The sequence below is a fragment of the Ictalurus furcatus genome, chromosome 20 (genome assembly GCF_023375685.1).
Source record: "Ictalurus furcatus strain D&B chromosome 20, Billie_1.0, whole genome shotgun sequence".
Taxonomy (NCBI): domain Eukaryota; kingdom Metazoa; phylum Chordata; class Actinopteri; order Siluriformes; family Ictaluridae; genus Ictalurus; species Ictalurus furcatus.
This window is the reverse complement of record NC_071274.1, coordinates 6,118,037-6,140,650: the sequence shown is the minus strand read 5'-3', so window position 1 is coordinate 6,140,650 and position 22,614 is coordinate 6,118,037. Positions and strand designations below refer to the sequence as shown.

Genomic DNA, 22,614 nt, shown 5'->3' with positions numbered 1-22,614 from the left:
CTTTATTCACACTCAGATAATCTCTACCTAAACAATTTTTTATGCTTTGACTTTGACAGCAGCCACAGATTTACCCCCCACCTTAATGCATATATTGCCACTGTCACTCAAAATACAACCATGCTGGTTTCATTAGAGACAGAGATTAATTGACCTCTGAGAACTTAAGTCTGTGCTGGAGCTACAGATTAGATTTGCTAAATCGCCTTATGTTCTTTTCCAATTTTTATCCCAAGAAAATTAAATGACCACCAGAGGTAACTCGCATTCATTATTAACAAACAGTCACTGCCTGCCAAGGTTATATTCGAATGACAAGGGTGACCAGATTGGATCAAAATTCTCAGACTTGTTATGGTTTGAATTGTACCTCATTTAACTGAATTTTCTGTCTTAGAAAAGGTGGAAAAAATAAAACATAGCTTTACGTCTGTGGGCCTAAAGGACATGAGTTTGACACTCTAAATCAATTCACTGTACAAAATAAATGAATAAATATTAAATGAAATCGAATTATAATCTTCTAGCAAAGTTAATGGAGACCAGCTCAATCAGGCATCACTAAATGTACAATTAACTTGTCCTGTTTTTTTTTCTTTTCTTTTTTTTTTTTTTTTTGATCAACACAAATTTTTAGTTGTAGCTGTTTTTCTATCTGTCTGTCTGTCTCTGGTTCAATCTTGGGCACAGGTTACTGACTGTGTGGAGTTTTCACTGTGTTTGTGTTCTCCCTGTATTTGCATGGGTTTCCTCAGGGTTCTCTGGTTTCCTCCCACCTCCCAAAAGTTTCATGTAGGTGGATTGGCTACTGTAAATTGCCTCCAGTTATAAACGAGTGTGTGTATGTATGTATGCATGCATACATGTACATGTAGCCGTCTGTAATGGACTGACATCCTATACAGGGTATATTCCCACCTCATGCCTGGTGTTCACATGATAGACTTTGGAACCACCTTTACTGAAGATAAATCATTGCATGGCTGGGAGGATTTTAAGGTTACCAGATCTTTTTCATCAGTGGTACAGGTTTGCCATGAACAAGCCAATCTGTTAAAGTAGACTTTAATAGGAACACCTGTAGCCCTGCTCATTCATGCAATTATCCAAGCAGCCAATCATTTGGATGCAGCGCAATGAATATAATACAGGTCTAGAGCTTCCGTTAATGTTCTGAATAAACACCAGAATGAGAAAACAAAAATCCCATGAGCAGCATTTCTGAGGTTGGAAACACCTTGTTGATGAGAGAGGTCAGAGAAGAATGGCCATAATGTTTCGAGCTGACCGGAAGGATACGATAACACAAATAAGCAATCCATATGACCGTGGTGAGCAGAAAAGCATCTCAGAGTGCACAACATGTCAAAGTTTGAGGTGGATGGGTTACAGCAGCATGGTTTCACTCTTGTCAGTCAAAAACAGGAATCTGATGCTACACTGGGTACAGACTCATAGAAACTGGACAGTTGAAGATCGGAATAACAAACCCTGATCTTATACAGAATTAATATCTTCTAGAAATATACAGTGTGGTCCAAAAATCTGTGAACACTTGTGAAACCACTTCTGTTTGGCATTCTTTTTCAACTAAACAAATGTTTTCATTACAAATGATATGAGCAACAACTTGACGGAAATGTAGAATCTTAAATATTGATAAGAACCTCTAAGCTGTCCCTGTTTTTCTGCTTTAATGACAGCATGTACTCGAGCTGGCACAGATTCCACATGTTTGGGGGAAAAAACTTCATCGGAGCGTCACCTGAACACGTGTTTTAATAGAAGGGATTCCTTTAAGAAGGGACTCCTTTTGTATAAAGGAGTTAACATGCTCAATATCACAAATTTGCTTAAACGTAAATAGTGACTTAGAACCTTTTGAAGAATGAATAGGCTAGTCAATAGAAATGTTGCAAATTTCTTTCTCTCTCTCTTTTTTTTTTTTTTTAATTTTCAAATTTATTACTAAAACGTTGATTATTTCCAGTTTTAAATAATGTTTTTTGTTTGTTTGTTTTTTAAATCCAGATTTTCAGTTTGATCTCAAACTTTTGGACCCCTCTGTTGATGAAAAACGACCTGGCAACCTTGAATGCATCTCATTCATTCTGACACTGAGTTAGGTTCCGTGTAACACACACCGCCACCTGTAAGTGACAGGTCCTGCCCCTCTTCTTCTGTTTTTTTCCCTTCGTACCGTTGGAGGTTAGGACTTTCTTTCCATCCTTCCAGCTCTCAGCTTCATTCGCCTTCAGACTACAACTACAGAGCGCTTCCACACTGAACCCGAGCCGCACTTTTGAACTATTACATCTCACTTCAAACTGTTTATGGGTGCATTATGAGTCGGCTGGAGGAGATTTGTTTTCGGGCTCACAGAATGGACTTGGAGGAGGACTTCTACTCGTACGGAGACGGAGGCGAGGTGCGCGCGGCGCTGCGCCGGAAGGAAGAAGAGCTCGTGCTCGCGGCTCAGCTCGGGAACGCGCTTCTGACCGAGAACAGACAGCTGAAGGAGGAGAACAACAAACTTCAAGAGCAATACACGGAGAAAATCGAGGTAAGATAAGCTATAGTAATGGCGTGTAAGTTGTGCTGGGTGGCAGTGAGGTGCGCGGTTATGGCACCTGTCAGAGTTTCCACTTGTCACAGTCAGTGAGGGGGAAAATGAGTGTATGGGTTTAGTTTCATTTAGCTCACTCCTTCCTCTGACTGACTGACTTCTTCACATGTTGGGGAGAAAAAAATAAGTCTGTGAACTTTTGCATCAGGTGCAACTACAGTGCATGCAAGATCTCTACAATATGCTAAATGTATGAATAATGTATGTAGAATGCAGCTCTATCTGTAAGTATATGGTCCATTATTTGTTACTGGAGGTTAGGCTATAAGGAGTTTATGAAAAAGCAGGTGTTTTATTGAATGCAGTAAGTAACACTAATTTAAATAGAAAAAAAATACATATAGATCTTATATAGTCCGATATGCAATCTAAAAAACAAGAATCAACTGCATCTTTATAGCTACACAAAAAAAAAAAAACAACGATTAGATGACTGTTTATAACAGGCATGTGGATTATTACTGTATATGCAAATCTAATGATTTGACATCACTAATGCAGTTATACATGTTTTTTTGCACTAAATATACATTGTTTTCCAACCATGATGATTTATCTTGAGGAAGAAAAAATGTCAAGTGTAAGCAAGAGAGTAAATAAATAAATAAATAAAGGTGATTTGCAGGAAAGAAGGTTAGTCTTTTTAAAAAGTTACACTTGGATTTTTTTCCCACCATGATCAATCTACCAGTAATCAACATTATTAGATGAGACATTCTTCTGTTAAACCCAACACTCGTATAATTTTTTAAATTATTATTTAATTTGACTATCCAGCAGTGCACTGCCTTTCAATATATAAAGCAAGCAAATCATGTTGTAAATCCTTATCTGGGTACCAGGTTCCAAGTCTGCCTGTGATCTTTCATCCGATACGGCTGTCCTAATCTTGTGAACATCAAAAGTCTTAATTACGTCCTGAATATTAGGCTGTAAGAGCAGCACTGCACTCGGATCAGTGAGACGTCTCAATAGCACCTTGCTCAGCATGTGAATCCACTCTGTCTGCATGGGCAGTAAAAAACTTAAGAGCTGTATATCTTAACTGTAACCTTTGACCTCACATTAGCTGCGAGACCATGTGCTTCTAGGCAACAGCTGATGAGCTCTAGAGGACGATTGCGAAACCTTAAGATGTTACATTCACATGAATGAACATGCACGAGTACTTTAAATTTGAATTTATTCTCCATAACCATTCACAGAGTGTTAATATCATGCTTAAAGAACAGTCATATTTGTTCAGCACATAACAGTTCAGTAATCATGTGCTCTAATGAGGCATAAAAAAAAATGGGACATGGTTTGTTTTTAGAAAAGATAAGAATTTTCCAGTAAAATTTCCACTGCATTCATGCATTACATAGTTGTGTTATTCACTGGTCTGTTTACGCAGGTCCTCTGCTCTGTGAAGTAGTCCCTTGTGTTCAGATGGGCGGTTAGCAATAAAGCCAGCTGACGTTCAGTTCTTTAGCAACATGGAAGAATAATCTGTAGTCAGAAAAAGTACATTTCTCATTTCTGTCTCTCATGTTTCTTGGTAAATATATCATTCCTCTACTTAACAATGGGTGTCAGATTAACCCAGACTATCTCTTTTGCTTTTATGTCATTTTTATTGAATGCATTCACTATGTTTGTCTTTATCTGTCTCTCTCTGTATTTTAAAAAAAAGAAGTGCAGCCCTCTAGCTGCAGTAGTGGTTAGAGTTGCATGTGGGCTTCTTATTCACTTGTTTTTATGCACATTTTGAAATTGTGCATGGTGTAAGAAAACAAGAATGGCTAGAACAAACAAAGAAATAGTTTTCTGATAGGCAGAGATGGAAAGGTTGTCATCAAGAGGTAGCAATGCTGTCTCACAGCTCCTGTGGTTACTTTGCGGGTTTCCTCCGGTCCCCCCCCCCCCCACACCTCCCAAAAGCACATATATAGGTGAATTGTCTACTCTAAATTGCCTCTATGTTGAATGCATGTGTTAATGTGCATGTGTGATGCCCTGGCGTCGACTGGTGTCGCATCCACCATTGCGCATAGTGTTCCTGGGATAGGCTCCAAACCCTGACCAGGAAAAAGAGCTTACTGAAAATGAGTAAATGAATGAAAGAAGGAAGAAAGTAAGGGAGGAATTCTTAGTCCTATTTCATTTACATGAGGTGTTTTGAGGTCATTTGTTTTAGACCTGTAATTAATAACTTGAGATAAGTCTTCAAAATGACTGCTCTTTAAGTATGAAATGAAAGGTGATTGCAGTCACTCTTACACTGCCTTTGTTTACGATAAAGATTGTGTTAATTTTACCTGTTTATATAGTACTCTGCAGCCATGTGAATTTCAATTGCAAAGGAAAAAATAACAACCCCTTCCCTTTTCCCCCAATGGACCTCACCCTGTCTGTTAGCTTGTAATCTAGCTTTAACTGTATTAAAATAAACTAGATAATTTATTCATTATCTGTATTTCCCCATGTTTATTTTGTCATTTTAAACTCACTGTGATTGCATTCAGAAAGTAACAGATTGTGTCTTAAGAAACTATGTATTGATGATGATTATGGTTATTAGGGTCCCAGCAGCGAAGGTGCATAGGCACCCTATTGTTATTCTACCTTTTCTCCTCCTCTTCCATCTCCTTCTCCTTCTTCATCTTCTTCTTCTTATTATTGCTAGGTTGTCTATAGAAGCCCATAGAAATGTCTGGTAAAAAGTTGTGAAATTTGGCACACTGATTGGGAAGGGTCTAAGGAACATTCTTCCCAAATTTGGGACAAGTGCTACCAATGCTGTAGCACCTAATTTGGAAGTAGATTTATGGTCATCGCTTTTGAACCCTGTCTCCTAACCGCCTAATTAGATTTTCAGTCATATTCAATTTTGTCAAACTCCTCCTACAAATTTTGTCCGATCATGACAAGATTTGGCACATTTCATCTCCAGAGTAAGCCTCACAAAATTATAAAAAATAATTTTGAATACTTCAAACGGTTTGCCCGTAATTCAAACGGTTTTCACACTGACACAAATCTTGGTAGACATTCTCAGGACCATGCCCTAGGCTATGCAACAAATTTGATCTACTGGTCAAAAGTTACAATAACATGCCAAAAATTATTCCATCATAGTGCCATTTTTGCTGTTACTACAATATTTGTCCAATCATCTTGAAACCTGTCTTAGATTGCTTAGGCAACAACTGTAGTGCATCTGTGAATGTGTGGCTCACAGAGTCTGGGTGCTTGGCCCCCCGAAAATGCTGCTTGCATCTATAATGATAATAATAATTAATAACTACATTATTATTATTATTATTATTATTATTATTATTATTATTATTATTATGGGGAAAAAAGTGTTGAGATTTACTCCATATTACACCACAGTGCTGTTAAATTCTCAAATCTGATTGGTCAGACGGTGTTGATTAAGGAGTCTCCAGTGTCCGTGCTTTGTAACAGTCAGAGGTAAAGCTGTAAATTTACATTTTTTGATCCAGAAAAGTCTTCAAGACAGATGTATTTAAGCTTTCCAGTTTCTCAGTAACATGACAAGCTGCTTTTTTGTCTTACTATCTTTAAGGAGAGAACGAAACAGAGGCTGGTGAAGGCATGATTGTTGCTATAATATGAATGATAACAGGAACTATGAGTGTATGAAGAGTACACTCAACAACAGAAGTGTTGTTGTTTAATACATAAAGGACTTCTTGGCAAATTGCTGTGATATAAGAGGAAGAAAATGCTTCTGAACATGCTTCTGAACATGCTGTTATACTGGTAACAGGAACTCTGTTTTGTGTTGGGAGACATAACACTAGCACATCATTGATTATTTTCCTATAACAGCACACCCTGTCGAGTTTCATCATCATTATTTAAATACACTTATAACCCTGTCCCCTAGCAATTAGCCAAATATCCATTTATTAATTCTTAAGGATATCTGATTAATAAAATATCTGTTTAGAATCCATTTTACAATTCTGTTTGTTCTATAAATTCAACAGTTATTCCTGGATTAGTAATCTATTTGAACAGAGCGTGAGGGTTAAGTCTGGCCATGTGATTCACCCTGTCTCTCTTCTGTCTTCCACAGGAGCTGGAGCAGGACAGACACAATCTAAGGCTGAAGCTGCAGGGATGCCAAGCTCTGTGGGAGAGTCAGGTGGGCGAGCTGGAGCGGGACATCCAAGCGTTGAATGCCCACACTGAGCGACTGACATGGCAACTGAGCGAGGCTGAGAGAGAGAAGAGTCGGAGTGAAGAGCAACACAACGAGATCAGTCAGCAGCTTCAGGAACAGCTCCAGGCGGTGAGCGGTACTTGTCTTTTAATAGATTGAAATGTCTCCGCTCTGTCATCTTAGTTTGCACCTGACAAGTTCTCATTTTTTACATTTTTAAAAAATTATTTTTGTAGCTTTTTGTGTAATTCAGATTTGCATTTCATAGTGGAATTGCAAACGATCATGATCATGATGATCATGATGATTTCAATGTCACAATAAATGATCCTGTCATGATACACATTACTATGAGTAGAGAGTCCAGTTGAAACAATAATCAGTGATGTCAGTGCTTACACAGTAACATGGTGTGGTTTTCCCCTTTCTTTTCCCTAATTGTTTCATTTTTTTTTTTTCTGTTCCTGGTTAAAAGTTAATTTGATGTAATATTGTAATGTTTCTTGAAACAGTTGACAAGAGTTATGCTCAACAAATCTAAATATGCATACAGCAGTACATCATCATCGTTACTGTGACAGTGTAGTATAATTTTCCCATATCACCCACGTTTAGTGACCATGTGACACATATCAGTAGGAATCAGCATTATGACCGAACACCAGTCAGGATTTCTGCTCGTAAAGGCTTTAAAAGTAGGAATGCTGATCTACCAAGTGATTCATCTCCTCTTTAAGCCCCTTGTTCTAAATATCAATCCAAGGAAGATGTAGATCATGCTGACTCAAAATCAACTGCCCAATCATGGCGCTAAAAATAGGAATGACAGAATGCCCTGCCTGAGTCACTTTTTTTGCCCTGAGGACACACAGAGCAACAACACTACAGCGTCACTCCCAGCTGTGGTTTGTGAATTAAAGATGTAGCACATAAAAGATAAGGAGTGGCATTATTCACCACTGAAACTACTGGACTACTTTTTGTTAAAAGCACAAAGGTAGATATCCCTTATATCTAATAAGAATAAGATGAAAGCTCACGTTCAGTGCTCTAAGAAGCACATCATCGTACAGATATATGGAATAAAAGTCTGTACTTGTACTGCAGGAGCAAAAAAACATTGCTTTGTGTATTTAATGTCAGCAACACCGCTCCTCTTCTTCCTGCTTCCTTCCTGAGTACGAGATCATTAGTGAAGTATGTGGAGCTCAGACAGTGAAAACAACATTTAAATGACGGTGAATATCAAATAGTTTCATGATCTTCTTGAAATTTCACTTTGGAAAGGAGAATAAGTGATTCGAAAAGTGCAATCACACACTATTCTAATCTAATCTCCAAGAAATCCGCTTCTGTCAAGATCAGACCTGGGACAATACGTCAGTACATATTGCTGGTGTTTGAAAACTCCTTGCACGAGCTCATGAGGACATCTTATCGGTTTGATTTGAGTAATCAGAACGGCTCTGGGGATGATAAAACAGCAAGACGAAAGCCAGGCCTTGTTTTTCCACTCCCTGCAGATTTGCTTTGTTGCAGTGTCACACATTCACACACGTTTCCTGGTGTAATTCCTAACTCGGGCTGTACAGCGGGTTCTTGCCAGAAATCAAAGTTCAAGGAAACTACTGCGTTTACAAGAATCTTCCCATCTCTCGAGTCTCAGGGAGGAGGAAATGGCTCATTCGCATTTTGCCTTCACCATGAATGAGTCGCAGATTTTGAGCAGTGTAAATGAACAGTTAGAGAGCAGCCTGACACATGGCTATAATATAACCAAACTGAGCAGCAGGATAGAGCCTTTACCGGATGTAGTGAATGGTGGCTCCATCATTTCCAAGGTGCCTGAGAAGGTAAGTTTGAAGTCTCCTTAATGTGTATGTGCAAGACTGTGTGAGAGAGAGAGAGCAAGAGAGAGAGTTAAAATGTTGTCCTGAGGTTACTTGGAAATTTGGCTACTGCTTATCTAGGTCAGAAATGTGAAGGAGGATCAGTGAAGGGAGTCATAAGGGTGTAGCAGGTGTTACTGGGTCACTGAAAACAAGAAATAGTCATGCCAGGAATGCCGTATCTGCCCGTACCAGCGAGCACAGACACCCAGAGGCTCTGTGTGTGTGTGTGTGTGTGTGTGTGTGTGTGTGTGTGTGTGTGTGTGTGTGTGTGTGTGTGTGTGCGTGCGCGTGCGTGCATAGGTTGGTCTTTCAGCCCATAAACATCCTGACATTCTCACATTGAGCTCTTGGTCTCAGCCTTACTCCATTGTCAAGCTGTTGTTTGATTTCCAGTGCAAAGGAAATATATGGTGTTACTGTCAGCCTGTGTAAATATACACAAATGATAGCAGGTCCAGAACAGCAGCTGATATGGTGATACTTATTTGCATGTCTGTCAAAACAAATCAAAGAGTTGAGTGAGCGAGAGAAAGACAAATTTCTCAATTTTGCAAATGACCTCTTTATACTTTCACATTCCTGACAGCATGGCTTTCGCAATGTTGACATTTCATCTAAAAGCCGTGATTTAAAAGAATTGTCCGGTGACAGAAACTGATGCAATCAAGTGGCAGATAAAAGTTGAGCAACATAAAACCTGCTGGTTTTATTGTTTAGGGAAAAAATGTGGTGCATTTAAAATGACAAATCACTTTTAATAACCCACATTTTCTCCCTGCATGCCAAATAACCTTTGAGCGTGTTTTGCACGTATATGAGTTTTAAGGCAAATTTTTTACATGGTTTGTTGTGATTCCCGTGACTGAAATTTAACAGAGGACCGAGCAAATGAGATTGTGTTAGTAAATTATTCACTACTGTGTTGTTTCTCATATAAGGGGATAAATATTATATGAAGAAGCAATTGGACATGGCTGGTTTATCTTAACTCGGCATTTAACTTCTTTCAGTGAGAACAAGCTCCGTGTGAGACTCCTCTGTTTAGATAATCTGACAGTATGCATGTATAAAAATTAAAAACCTTCAAGAATCATCACTGGATAATTCTTAAATTAACATGGTACTAGTGGGACTAGATAAAATTTTGTATATAAGCATTGGTGTTAATCTTTACACTCTTTTGTGGCAAAAATGTCCCTTTTTTTATTTTTAGTAAATCGATACTGGATATAATTTTTCAGACTTTTTATATCCTTTTTGTGTTTGGCTCAGTTGGTGTAGGAAAATGTAGTTTTAATGCTTGTAATTGTCAAACTCTATTATTTTAATTCCTGTTTCATTCCCTCCATCTCTGATTCATCTGTAATCTGTGCACGTACTAAAATAAACAAAATGTATAATGATAGTATATCATTATACATTTTGTTTATTTTAGTATTGAGATAAAGATATATTGGGTGTTCCAGTTTTCTGCTGAAAATGTCAACAGGATGTCCATTGGTAAATCATGCACCCAAAATGAGGGGTTTTTTTGCTTCTAGTTTGGATTGAAACACACCCCTAAACCCCTATGGGGAAGAAGTCATGCTTGGGTCGTCTCATCCGTTTCTTTACCTCCCTAGGGGTTTGGTCCTGACTGGGGGTTTCAACTGTTAAGTGCATTAACAAACAGTGAAATGGGACCCCATAGCATGCTTATTTGACCACCATGTTGTGTTCTCTACTTAGAAATGAATGTCCCATTGACCCATATATCACATGTACAGTAAATGCTTCTGTAAAATGTATTATAGCACTAATATGTCTTCTCTGTGTCCCAGTTATAAGCAACCTTTACACATGGGGGTTTTAACTTCTCAGCTCAACGTGAGCTGAACATAATCTCGGAGTTCTATTTCAGGAAAAAATTATTTTTTTCATCGTTCCACAACAGAACAAAGACAGTAGACAGGCTCAGGATGGCCACTAGCTTTCTTTGTGGATTTCATTACCATTGAATTTGACTGAAAACCAGCCCACACACCCCGTAGCCCTCCAACTGTGCCTAATGTGGCATGATGATGTGCCACTGCCAAGACCAAGATGCCACACTCCATCTGCCGAGCTCGCCTTTGATCCCCTCTCGAGCGTGTGTGATGGGAGCTGACGTGAGGGGGCACAGACCGCTGAATCAGGATCAGGCCACCCTTTTGTTTGGGTGTTGACAAGCACACATAACTCCCTTTCACTGTTTGGTCACAGAGGCACATTACTTGTGGCAAAAAACGTCAATTAATATTGCTTTTCCAAAAAAATACAAATAACAGTTAATTAGGCTGTCTTTATTAGAATTAACAAGGGAGCCATTGGAACCAACATGGAGAACTGTATGTATTGACGTGAATTTTCACATCAAGACAACTTCTTAGCCTTTAATCGTATTTTGTAGCCATCACCGTGTCCTAATTGGAAAAAGAGTTGTGTGTGTCAAAATTATAATTGTAATACAATTTAATGACTTGTTCATTGTCTGTATAGATTGGGACAAACCTGTTTACATAGCACTGAATTCACAATTTTCCATTTGTTCCATGTTCCCTGAGGAACAGTGACTTTCTCAGAAGTCATGAAAAGGCTGTATTTATGAATTGAATGAATGAAACACTGCTCATCAACCTGAGAACACCACCCCCAGAGTGAAGCATGGTGGCGGTAGCATCGTGCTAAGCATTTCCCTTGTATTGAACATAAATCATTTTATTGGTTTATGATTATATGTTCAGAAATACTTTTAAATGTGAAATACTGGTTTCACATTGGGCAAAATGATAAGGTGTTCTTAAAATTCAGCTGTGTAAAGCTGCCTTCTGAATGGGACAGACTTATCCTTGAAAGCAAAGACTGCTGAAAAATGCTATTTATTCAGTTCAGCTTTATTTGTATAGCTCTAGAACAACAGACACTCTCATAAAGCAGTTTTACAGAAATGAGGACGTGTACTGTGAGCAAGCCAGAGCTAAAAGGGGAACGGTGACCTCCCTCGAGGAAGAAACATTGAGAGAAACTTAAAGATTTGCACTTCTCAAGTCTCACCTTTGCGTCAAAACATAATCTTATGTGACGTACTTGGTACTAAACTCATAAAGACTGTCCTGTACTCATCTCAGGACTCTTATTTACAATATGCTCATATGAACATCCTTTTAACACACTGTACTGTTTGCCTTTACTCTTCTACATTTCTTCTACATCTACACTGTCCGGTGTCTGGGTTATCTAGCCTACTGACTAGCCTAATTTTAATATTTTCCATTATAACAATATGCATTTTGAACATTGTAGTATACCATATCTCTGATTAAGACATCTCTTGTGTAATAATCTGACATTTTTATTGATTTACACCCTCACTGATACCACTGGTTCATGATACCAATTCACTCAAACGCTCACCTAGGGATTTATATTGCACACACAGAAGTTCCATTCAGTGTTAATATATAGCGCTTGTCTGTGTGTGTAGGCTATGGAGGTGAAACTGGCCATCACGGCTGAGCTGCAGAGCCTGAAGCAGGAGCTGGGGGAGAAGGGCCACCCAAGTCCACAAGATGAGGAACTGCTCAGTGCCCTTAAAGAACAAGTGAGATATTCAGCCTTATACACATACAACCAGTGAACAAGAACTCTTAGCTCCATGGACCTTATCAAAATGCCTAGTGTTTTTTTTTTTTCTTTAGCCTGTTTTTTCTAAACAGAACTGATGTATTCTTTAGCTTCACTCCAGCTTCTTCTCACGAATATCTATTAACTTGGCATTTTATGTATTTATTAGTTAATGACTCCTGTCAGGAACATCTAGTGCACCAAGGGTCTTGTATTCTTGTATTGTATTGAGGTTGCACTAGTTTTTGGTATATTGTAGATTTACACCGTACACTGAGAATTGTTTTCTGTGAATGTGTGTGTGGTGATTGTCCAGGTTACAAGACTGATGCAGCGGGAGCAGTCCCTGGAACAGCGGTTGGAGACAGTGTGCAAGGAGAACGCCGAGCTGAGAGACAGTGTGTCCTCGTTATACGCACAACTGGCCTTGCATGAGCAAGAGAGTAATACGCAAACACAACAGGTACATCACGCACGCGCACGCACACACACACACACACACACACACACACACACACACACACAAACACACACACACACACACACACACACACACAGAGTCATTATTATCCTTTATTCCCAGTTTGAATGTCTTGAATTTTCCAGTTTAATGAACAAATAGAGTCTGTGGTCATTTCATATCTAGTGCGTTCACTATTTCTGCCATGAGAAGAATTTTCAAGCACATGAAGTATTATACATATTTATATTTTTACTAATAATATATATTAGGCGTTTTAAAATGTATTGAACAATCTTCTTTAAAAAGAGATTTAACAGCAATATCCATTGAGTGGATGGAACATGAGGGTTATTATGTGTTGTTAAATGTGTGTGTAGCTGGCAGAGGCCTGGCAGGAGGTGGAGCTAGCGAAAGACAGAGTTCAAGATCTACAGTCTCAGATAGAGGAACTACAGGAAGAGGTTTCCCTCCAGAGGACCACTGATGGGGACACATCCCTGCTTTCAGAGATGGAGCATAGTTTAGACTCCATGAACTGGATCCAAGACAAGAAGCAGGTAAGCAGTCCACGAAACAAAATCTTTTAAAACACAACAAAAAAATGTGCCGCCATCACCAGTGGAAAGCATATACATATAGTGCAAAATTCATGACCTTGATATTATAAGATTCTGCCTGGGGGGATAAATGAATGGTATATACGATAGAACCTTATAATAATAAAATCACGACAAACAAATGTGATAATCATGCCTGTAAAAATACAGGTTGTACTGTTATGGAATTTCGTCTTCTCTGCTAAGAAAATGCAGTTGAACTTTGTAATCTGTGTTATGCTGTGTTCTTACTCTACTGCATGCATTAATCTCATGGCTGTGAGTACACACATGTAGGCTGTAGCCCAAACCACACAATGCTCATTACATAGTACAGTAGTATACCTAAATAGCAGTAACACCAATAGTGTAATGATGTACAATTTAGAAATACATATAATAATTTAGTATTTTAAAATACAGTAGTATGCAAGTATTTCCGACTCATGATATAAATATCTTTACTGTGTATATCAGTGTGACTGACCCAGTTGCTACGCAAAACAAAAAAAAGCTTTCAACAAGAGCTTGTTGTAGCCTGATCAAGCAGTAGTTCTCATGCATCGCTGAGGTGCAACTGTGCTCAGAATGTGCTAGAATGGACCAGTCACATAATACTGGCTAGATAATCTATAAACTCGGTGTGTAATCTCACAGAGTGCTGTGTTCACCAGACCATGGACTGAATGTAGGGACGTTCGACAAGGTGCTACGCTTCTCCAAGGCTATTGTGAATAACATATGGGTTTATGAGATTTGTAATTTTTTTTGGAATTGGGGTTGAAGTTAAAATGTAGTGTAGACAGCAAAACTATAAACGCCTGGACATTTCTGTTGTTTTGGTGTATTTTTTTTTAATCCAGTATGTGCTCTCGACATTCATCACATACATCATCCTGTCAAAAAAAATGTTGTATCTGACTTGGTACTGTATATGATGAATGAATCATAGCATAGGAAAAAAAAAATCCTGCCAATTCCATCACTTGACTATTACTATTACAGGATTATCAGGGTGTCTCACAGGAGCTTGGAAACATCACATTATAGAGGCGTTTTTTTAATCTCCTGTGACTCAATAAAGTCTTTTTTTTAAAGAATAATATCCTACACATTTTAGCTCTATATACATTAGGCTACTTTAAAATCTTAAAGTGCTGCACAGGAAAACTCTACAACCCTAGAGGCATAAACTCACACAAGTAATTTCAATAATTGAAACAAGCTACCTGGAAAGTCAGGTTAAGCAGCTGTGTTGGCAAATATCCTATATGTCTAACTTGTCTAACTTTATCCTACATGTCTAACCTGCATATTCAGCTTAAGTTTGCTTGTATTTTGTATTTATTTGATAGTTTGCTTGTATTTCCTCATTTGTAAGTCGCTTTGGATAAAAGCATCTGCTAAATCAGTAAATGTAAATGTAAGCCACCAGTGAGTGAAAAGATAAGCAAGTGAAATGGACTGAGACATAAAAAAAATAATAATAATAAATACAATTGACTGCATTGTTAAAGCTCTCGTCAGCTTGCCAAGCCAGAGATATTAGTCAAGTAGTCACAGAATGATATGAAAATAGAAATGTGATCTTATATTTATGTGTTAACATAAACAGTTGTCATTTCCATTTATGATATGTGCTACAAGGTTGCATTACACTATAACTATGATTTGTCGATTTGTTGTTAATAAAATATAAAAATGCTTCATGACCTACAACAACAATGAGTCTACAAGCATGATGAAAAGAGAATGATTCTCAGTATTACAATACATCCTGTACCTCATAGTTTTTTGTATGAAGCATTTTTTAAATTTACTTTCACTTACCTGAAGCAAATATTCCTGACCTCCTGGCTAGAGCTTTCGATTACATAATTTAGGACATAAAAAGATCCAAGTGTAGAATCTTCTTAATCTTTTGCCATAGTTTGTTTACCAGAGATATAAAGATTATAGTATAACTCGTAGTACAAACTAAAACCCAAAGCCTGTGATAAGTAGTAAAACATTCAAAACAACGGAACATTCTGTTTGTGCTTTCCATTAAGGACAACCATTGGACAAATATAGATTGTGAGACATAAGCCAAAGTAAACAACTTAAGGAACTATTAGACTTTATATTAGTTTTAAGGACATGAATAGAAACTCTTCTGTCAGCAGTTTATTTAATTACTTCACCTCACTGTTGGTTTAGGACCTTATTTTCTTTGCCGAAATGAACTTCTTTGTAGGGCAATGAGTTTTTTAATTGGTGTATTTGTTCCTGTTGAGTTCATTTTGATAGGATTTTGCTTTTTGGCTTCATGCCAGTGCTATCACTGAAATAAAAACTCATCGGGGACTTTACAGTGATGTGGTTAAATAACTTTGTGTGATGCCATGAATCATCCGAACTATGTATAGAGTTGTGGCTTTTCTAGGTCACAGTGTGACAGTGTGTGTCAGTAATAAGTTTGTTAATGGTATGGGAGGGGCATTATGATTATTAACACAGCACTCTATAATATAGTAATGTCGACAGTGCATTAATTAACCTGGCTGACATGCCACATGCTGATTGTGCTACTTTGTGCCCTTACTAAGCATGCTGCTTCAAAGGGCATTAGGGTAAATTTTGAGTTCATTTTGCAATATGGGGATTGTCATCCTTTAACTACTAACGCATTCTGACTAGAGATATAAAAGATTCTGGTTTTAACAAGTAGACGTATCTGTTTCGATGAGTAAACACACTGGGATATAGTGTGACTACCAAGTATATATTGGGATATACTATATATGGATATACTACTACTACTACTACTACTAATAATAATAATAATAATAATAATAGTTATACATTGTTATTACCACACCAACAACAACAATAAGAAGAATATGTGTTATTTATATAGCACTTTTTTCAAACTCAGGGTCACTTTACAGACCATTAATCACGTCACAAATAACACAAACAAAAAATGGACATACAAAAGATTTAGACAGTTGGATGAAGGTACATTGGGATGTCAGAAAGCACAGCTGGTCTGTCGAAGTAGAGGAATGAGAGGAGCTAAGTTAGTTAATGATGAGAGACGGATAGCCCTGAGTGGTGATGTGACTTCACAGAGACTTCCTAAATTCCAGCACTGAAAGACCTGCCACTAATGTAAAATAATCTAAATCTGGGAACCGCTAGAACTAGGAGACCTTAACCTATTGGCAGAATAGTTCAATAAAGGTACACCAGGGCACAACTGTTTAAGTTTTTGTAGTTGAGAAGCATTTTAAATTAAATACAGTAGGGGATGGGAGTGGGATCAGTGTAATCTAAAGACAGGAGGTGAGATGAGGGCTGAACATTTGCTGTATGTAACAACTCTGTAGTGTTATACTTGGGTAATGTGGCTATAGTGCAGACATAGTAACAAACCCCAAATTGCTTTGTAGATCATCTACTCAGCTTTATGTCACAAAAAACTAAACTATAAAACGTATGTCACACAAAACAAAACTGTAAAACTGCTAGATGATAAAATGATACACGTTTATATGTGTTTATGACATAAGTGATACGAAGCATTTTTCAGTCATGTGGCAAAGACTACAGACACTCAGTTCCTTAAATTTACCTTTAGGTTATACAAGAAGTGAGCTCCATCTTAGACATGCTGCTTCCTGTTTCCTATGGCTCTGAGGCTCCATGTAATCAAGAAGATAGCCTGCAAGGCAGGCTGGGGCAGCTTAAGAGTGTGGCAGAAAGGATTGTGCACAATGAGACACTTCAGGTGAGCTCTGTGGCCAGGCTGACACACACGTGCACACACACCACAGTCTCTCTCTCTCTCTCTGTCTGTCTGTCTGTCTGTCTCTCTCTCTCTCTCTCTCTCTCTCTCTCTCTCTCTCCCCCTTTCTCTCTCTCTCTCTCTCTCCCCCTTTCTCTCTCTCGCTCTCTCACGCACGCATGCACATGGAAACAATACCCTATACAATAGCTGACCTCTTTTTCCCCTGCTGGCTTTGTTACCATCTGCAAACTCTATCTGCTCATCACGTCATATTGCAGCTTATTTATTTCCAATACTTATGTCCAATGTCTGTTTATTTATAATAACTCACCAATTACCAATATGGTTTATTTCATATAATGTTTTCACATAGGAAAGATCAACAAAATTAGTATAAATATGCTGTACATTAAATCAGAATGAAAACCACACTTCTATTGGGTCATTTTGTCACTACATTTCAACATACGTCGAAAAACAAAACAAAGGAGCCTGGGATAGAAGGTCGTTCATATCTGTACTATTTGTTCTCATGTGTTAGTGCTTCACATAAGACCCCTCCCTATGGCCTGTAACAAAGGGCTTCCCTCATATCAGCCCGGTGATACTGATGTGCCGTATCTGTGTTTCGTTGCGTCTTCAGGAGCTGAACAGACCCATTGTGGGAGGAGACATGGCTCTGTGCGAGAATACAGCCTGGATACAGGAGCTGCGAGATCAGGTGACAATGGCTCATGTGTTAGAGCTATCAAGGGGCCAAGGGCTGCTTCTGACCTCGCTTTTGCCCTCGAGTTACAAAAAATGCGCTGATGAGCCGGGAGGAATTTTGAAACAAAGTGTTCTTGAGAGTATTCTCCTTCAGTAGTTTATGAGCAAGGCAGAACTTGAGTGGTTGAATGACTGGCTGCCCTTTTTTAAGAGAAAAAAAATCACATGGCGTTAAACAAAAAAAAAAAAAAGAAAGAAACTGGTTGAAAGTAACAAATTACACATTTTTACTGTATTTAAGTCTGTTTTTAAGTATCTCTACTCTGCTTCAGCTTTCCTTTCATTACATTTCAAAACCAAAACCTCAGCTTTCTACTCACTACATGCTACACCAAATCATCAGGTAAATCAGGTTTTTAGAATCACACAGCTTCAAAGAGCTGATCTAAATTCCTAACAAGTCTATACTTTTAAAAGCAAAAATGAGATCTTATTGTAATCTTTCTGCTATATACAGTACACTTTGTATTTATCAAGGCAGTTCCTACTGTGGCAGCTAGGTATTACATTACATTTACATTTATTAATTCAGCAGACGCTTTTATCCAAAGCAACTTGCAAATGAGGAAATACAAGCAAAGCATTAGCGTTCAGCTAGTTTGTATTGTCAGATGTATTATCATGGTAGCTAACATTTGAGAGCTGAGGAATAAACCTGCTACTATTTAGCCTTATCTATTTGCTAGTCTCTCAAAAGTTAGCTAGCTATTAAGATTCAGTGTACTAGATTGTATTGCCAGAGTTATTGTCATGCCAGCTAATAGTTGAGAGATTAGGACATTAGCCTTAGTTTATTCCTACTGAAATCTCTCAAATCTTAGATAGCTGTTAGCATTCAAGTAATTTGGGTCATCAGATTTGTTTTCATGCTACGTAAGATTTGAGAGATTGGGAAATTATTAGTCAGCCCTAGCTAATCCCTAATCACTCAAATGTTAGTTAGCTATTAGGATAAAGCTAATTGGTGCCATCAGAATTATCATGGTTGCTAACATTTGAAAAAATAAGAATAAAGCTGTTAGATAGCTAATGTTTCCCATGTATCTTGGTTATTTCATGAAATAGACACTAATTTACCTTAAATAAGTAAAATGTGCATATTTTTCTTTTTGTGAATTTCTCCTTTATGTTTTCTGTCACACTTTAAGTAAGTCTAAGTGTGTAGACTTCTCTACTTTAACTTGAGTGAAGAATTTGAAGCTGTATTTGAAGAGAAATTTCGTGTATTTTTACCACTGTTGTCTGCACATAACTATTTATGAAGTTTTAAACACATATTCCATAATTTACTTGAAACTTTCTTTATTTCTCTGTCAGAATGCACAGCTATTAAAAGAGAACGCTGAACTCAGGCTCAAAGCTGACAGCAGGCTGGACGGAGAGATCATTCAAAGAGCTATAAAGGACAGAGATGACGCCATTTCAAAGTACGTAATTGAGCGTAAAACTGCATTTCAGCAAGAAAAATTTACACGCAAAGCCTAGGGCCCTAAAACACCTATAAAGTCATTTTTTTTATAGCAGTCTGAAGAGGCTCCATGACATTGCGATGCTTTTGAGGAAATAGGCTTTGAAGTCACCACAAACTTTATAGCGTTGTTTTCGATAATGCTCCAATATGCAAATGCACCATGCACCATTGGTCCTATTAGCATATTTGTTTTTCAAATGACAATTTTGTTAAATCGCCAAAACAAGTACTTTATTATCTAGTAAAACAATTGAAATCAATACTGAAACAAGCTTTCGGTGACTTTAAAGTTCTTTAGACCACAGCGCTGTCTGAATTCTCGACTCTGGTTGGACAGAAGGTATTGATATTTTCTATAACAGCATCTCTAACAGTAGTTACTGCAAGGTAAATTACAGTTTTATATTAATGTGCTTATTTCTATAGGACTTGTATGGTGAACCCTCCCCATTTTAAAAAATGTGTGTAAATTTTTATATTATAAAAATAAAAAAAACCTGTAACTTTGTTTTCTGACATGGGACATTCTTCCGGACAAATTGCCATGATCATATGCAGCACACGTTCTGATGTTACACGGTTTACCTGTAATTTGTACACTGTGTGTGATGATTTTTTGACTCCACTCTCAATGCAGGAAAACGGCAGTGGAGGCAGAACTCGTGCGGAGCAGAAATGACATGATGTATCTGAACAACCAGCTGCTGGAGGCCATCCAGCGTAAACTAGAGCTGTCTCAGGAACTGGAGGCCTGGCAGGTGGGAAAAACACCCTCTCACACCCTCTCTTTCTCACATAAAGGAAAACAGTTTGTGTGAGAGAAAGGTTAGGGTCAGTTTTTTCACTGCAACTTGATGCTTCCTGTCAGACAATGAGCAAGACATTTAAAGTCACTAGACTTTAAAGGACATGTCACCTAGAACTGCTATGAATGGATTTGTTCAGAACTGAGGTCAGGGTCGATTTCCTCGCCTCCAGGTGAAGCTTCCTGTTAGACGACAATTTAGATGAGAGCTGATCAGAGAGAAATGCTGTGGATGGGAGCTAGTGAGCATTTTATTTACACAAACCCTGATTTGTCGTAATATCCGACAATGTTTTTGATACATAATGATAATGTGTCTCCCCCTGCTGGCCAACAATGTACATTGTATAACATGTACATGGACCAGTGTATGCAGCTAACATAGAGACACTGTCAGTCACATGATCAGGTCTTTTGGAGTTAAAAAGCCATCAATGTAAGATTTAATTTTTTTTGGCATCCACATCAGATTGTGATGTAATGCATTGCTCAACCCTGATAGTTTCATTCAGTGAGCTATTGATAGATATTACATTTTAGTCCTCACCTCACATCTAATATCACTGTGATACTGTGTATATTGTACATACATCTTGTATTCTCCTACATACACTTGGTTCATTTATTAATGTCACAGAATTTACTGTATTAATGCATTTGTTTGTGTGTGTGTGTGTGTGGGTGTGTGTATGTTGCTTTTAAAAGGATGACATCCAGGTCATCATTAACCAGCAGCTGAAGAGCCAGACAGAGCAGCAGATGCAGTCAAAGCGGTCTGGAGGCAACCGTCTCTCTTTTTTCCGCAAACCACTGAAAGCATCCACTTCTGTGTCCTGCATACCGGAGACCACGACAGTGCCCAACCGTTCGCCCTGGAGAAACTGGCTCAAAGTGGCCAAATAAACAACACTAACAGACAGCACAGGAAATGAGCGCGCACACTGCTGTATGCAGTGCATCTGGAGTTTACCAGCACCAGAATATCAAATATGTGACTCTGCAGGCTGTGCATTTTTAGCTCTCAGGTAAGAGTAAAGCAAGCATTGAGACAGTCACTGTATGAATCCGCTCTTACAACACTACTATATAATATCTTCTTCCTGGACAAAGGTGGATCACTTTAACCTAATTTTGACCTGAAATCAAGTGCATGGTTATTTAAAACCACACCCGACACTGATGTGTGGTATTGGGGGACTAAAGAGCACTTGAGGATCACATATACTGTATTTACTGGTTATGCTTATTATTTATTTAAAAACAAGGGAACAAATCTATAATATACTGGCTGCTCTTGGATGTTAAAACACTTCTAGGAAATTCAGGGAAACCATTTCTATTGCAATGAACTGCATCATTTTAAAATATGCACGAGTAAATGGAAATGTGTTAATATGGCGTCAAAGTCTCCAAAACTTATAAGAACCTCCCTGAATATTCTGCTTTTGTAAATATTTTGTATGAAATATGGAACAATAACTCAAATTGAGTTGACAGTATTAAAATAAAACATTGTTGAATATGAATGTCTAGGTCCTGTTGTATGAAGTAAATGGGTTGATATTTCAGTATTTAGCCTATGTGCCACGTCACCTCCTGATATCCAACTGCTCATATCTTTGTACATGAATGTCCTACATGTCTGAAGAAAGGGTCTGTCTCATTTGTTCGTGGTCTGGCACATTTGTACTTGAAGTGTTTCATTAAGTGTTTGAGAGATGTGAAAATACTGCAGACTCGTACTTTATAATCCATCAGGTTAATCCATCTGCTAGGACAGATTTCTGGTCTAGTCCTTCAGGAAGGTCGTTACTTTTTTTTTTTTGGTATCTACTTGGCTCAAGAGTTTTAAGTAGCTGAAAAGAACACAAAGAGAAAGGATCAAAAGTCTATATGGCTGCCCTATAAAGTTAAACAGTTAAACCCAGTTTAGTATTGTTTATATTATTGTTATTATTATTATTATTATTATTATTATAAATATGGTTGTGAATGCATGTTTATAATGTATATAATAACTCATGTGGACTCTTGTCTTACAGTGTAAAATAAAGATTTTTTTTTCAATATTTGAGTTTTGTTTTTGTTTTTTTAGTTTTGATGTCAGTGCATTTCACCAAATGAAAGGAATCAACGAGGTACAATTCTACCTTCAAACTTTGAACAAAAGTACCCATAACATCCAGTGTACAAGCTAAACAATCCTAGCATTTACACTTATTGAAATATAATCATTAAAATACTTCAAAATCATATTATTTGCTGCATTAGTGAATTCATTAAACATTTCATGCTTGAAACATTTTCCATGAGTCATCCTATAGTTTGTTCAGCCGGAAGTAGCATCATCTGAATTTTTCTTTTTTTTCCTTCTTCATTTTAAAAAATGAATAAGTGACTCA

General features: G+C 37.8%; 1 protein-coding gene across 2 annotated transcripts; it reads left to right on the top strand.

The window, feature by feature from the left end:
* The first annotated feature begins 1,620 nt into the window (after nt 1-1,620).
* On the top strand, nt 1,621-21,403 carry si:ch211-235m3.5 (BICD family-like cargo adapter 1). 2 transcript variants are annotated; one of them, XM_053651457.1, is made up of 10 exons: nt 1,621-2,563; nt 6,717-6,932; nt 12,198-12,314; nt 12,654-12,800; nt 13,178-13,357; nt 17,019-17,168; nt 17,812-17,889; nt 19,254-19,363; nt 20,045-20,165; nt 20,918-21,403. In XM_053651457.1, exons 1-10 carry the CDS (start codon nt 2,345-2,347, stop codon nt 21,113-21,115), a joined length of 1,536 nt encoding a protein of 511 aa, XP_053507432.1. In that variant the 5' UTR covers nt 1,621-2,344; the 3' UTR covers nt 21,116-21,403. The 2 variants fall into 2 exon arrangements, with proteins under 2 accessions (XP_053507432.1, XP_053507433.1); XM_053651458.1 differs by lacking the exon at nt 1,621-2,563 and having other exon boundaries at nt 6,841-8,656.
* The last annotated feature ends 1,211 nt before the right edge of the window (nt 21,404-22,614 follow it).

Coding starts and splice junctions, on each gene's coding strand:
- si:ch211-235m3.5 (XM_053651457.1), top strand. CDS start 2,345: ATGAGTCGGCTGGAGGAGATTTGTTTTCGGGCTCACAGAATGGACTTG. Junction 12,315..12,653: donor TCAGTGCCCTTAAAGAACAA/GTGAGATATTCA, acceptor GTGATTGTCCAG/GTTACAAGACTGATGCAGCG. Junction 19,364..20,044: donor AGAGATGACGCCATTTCAAA/GTACGTAATTGA, acceptor CTCTCAATGCAG/GAAAACGGCAGTGGAGGCAG.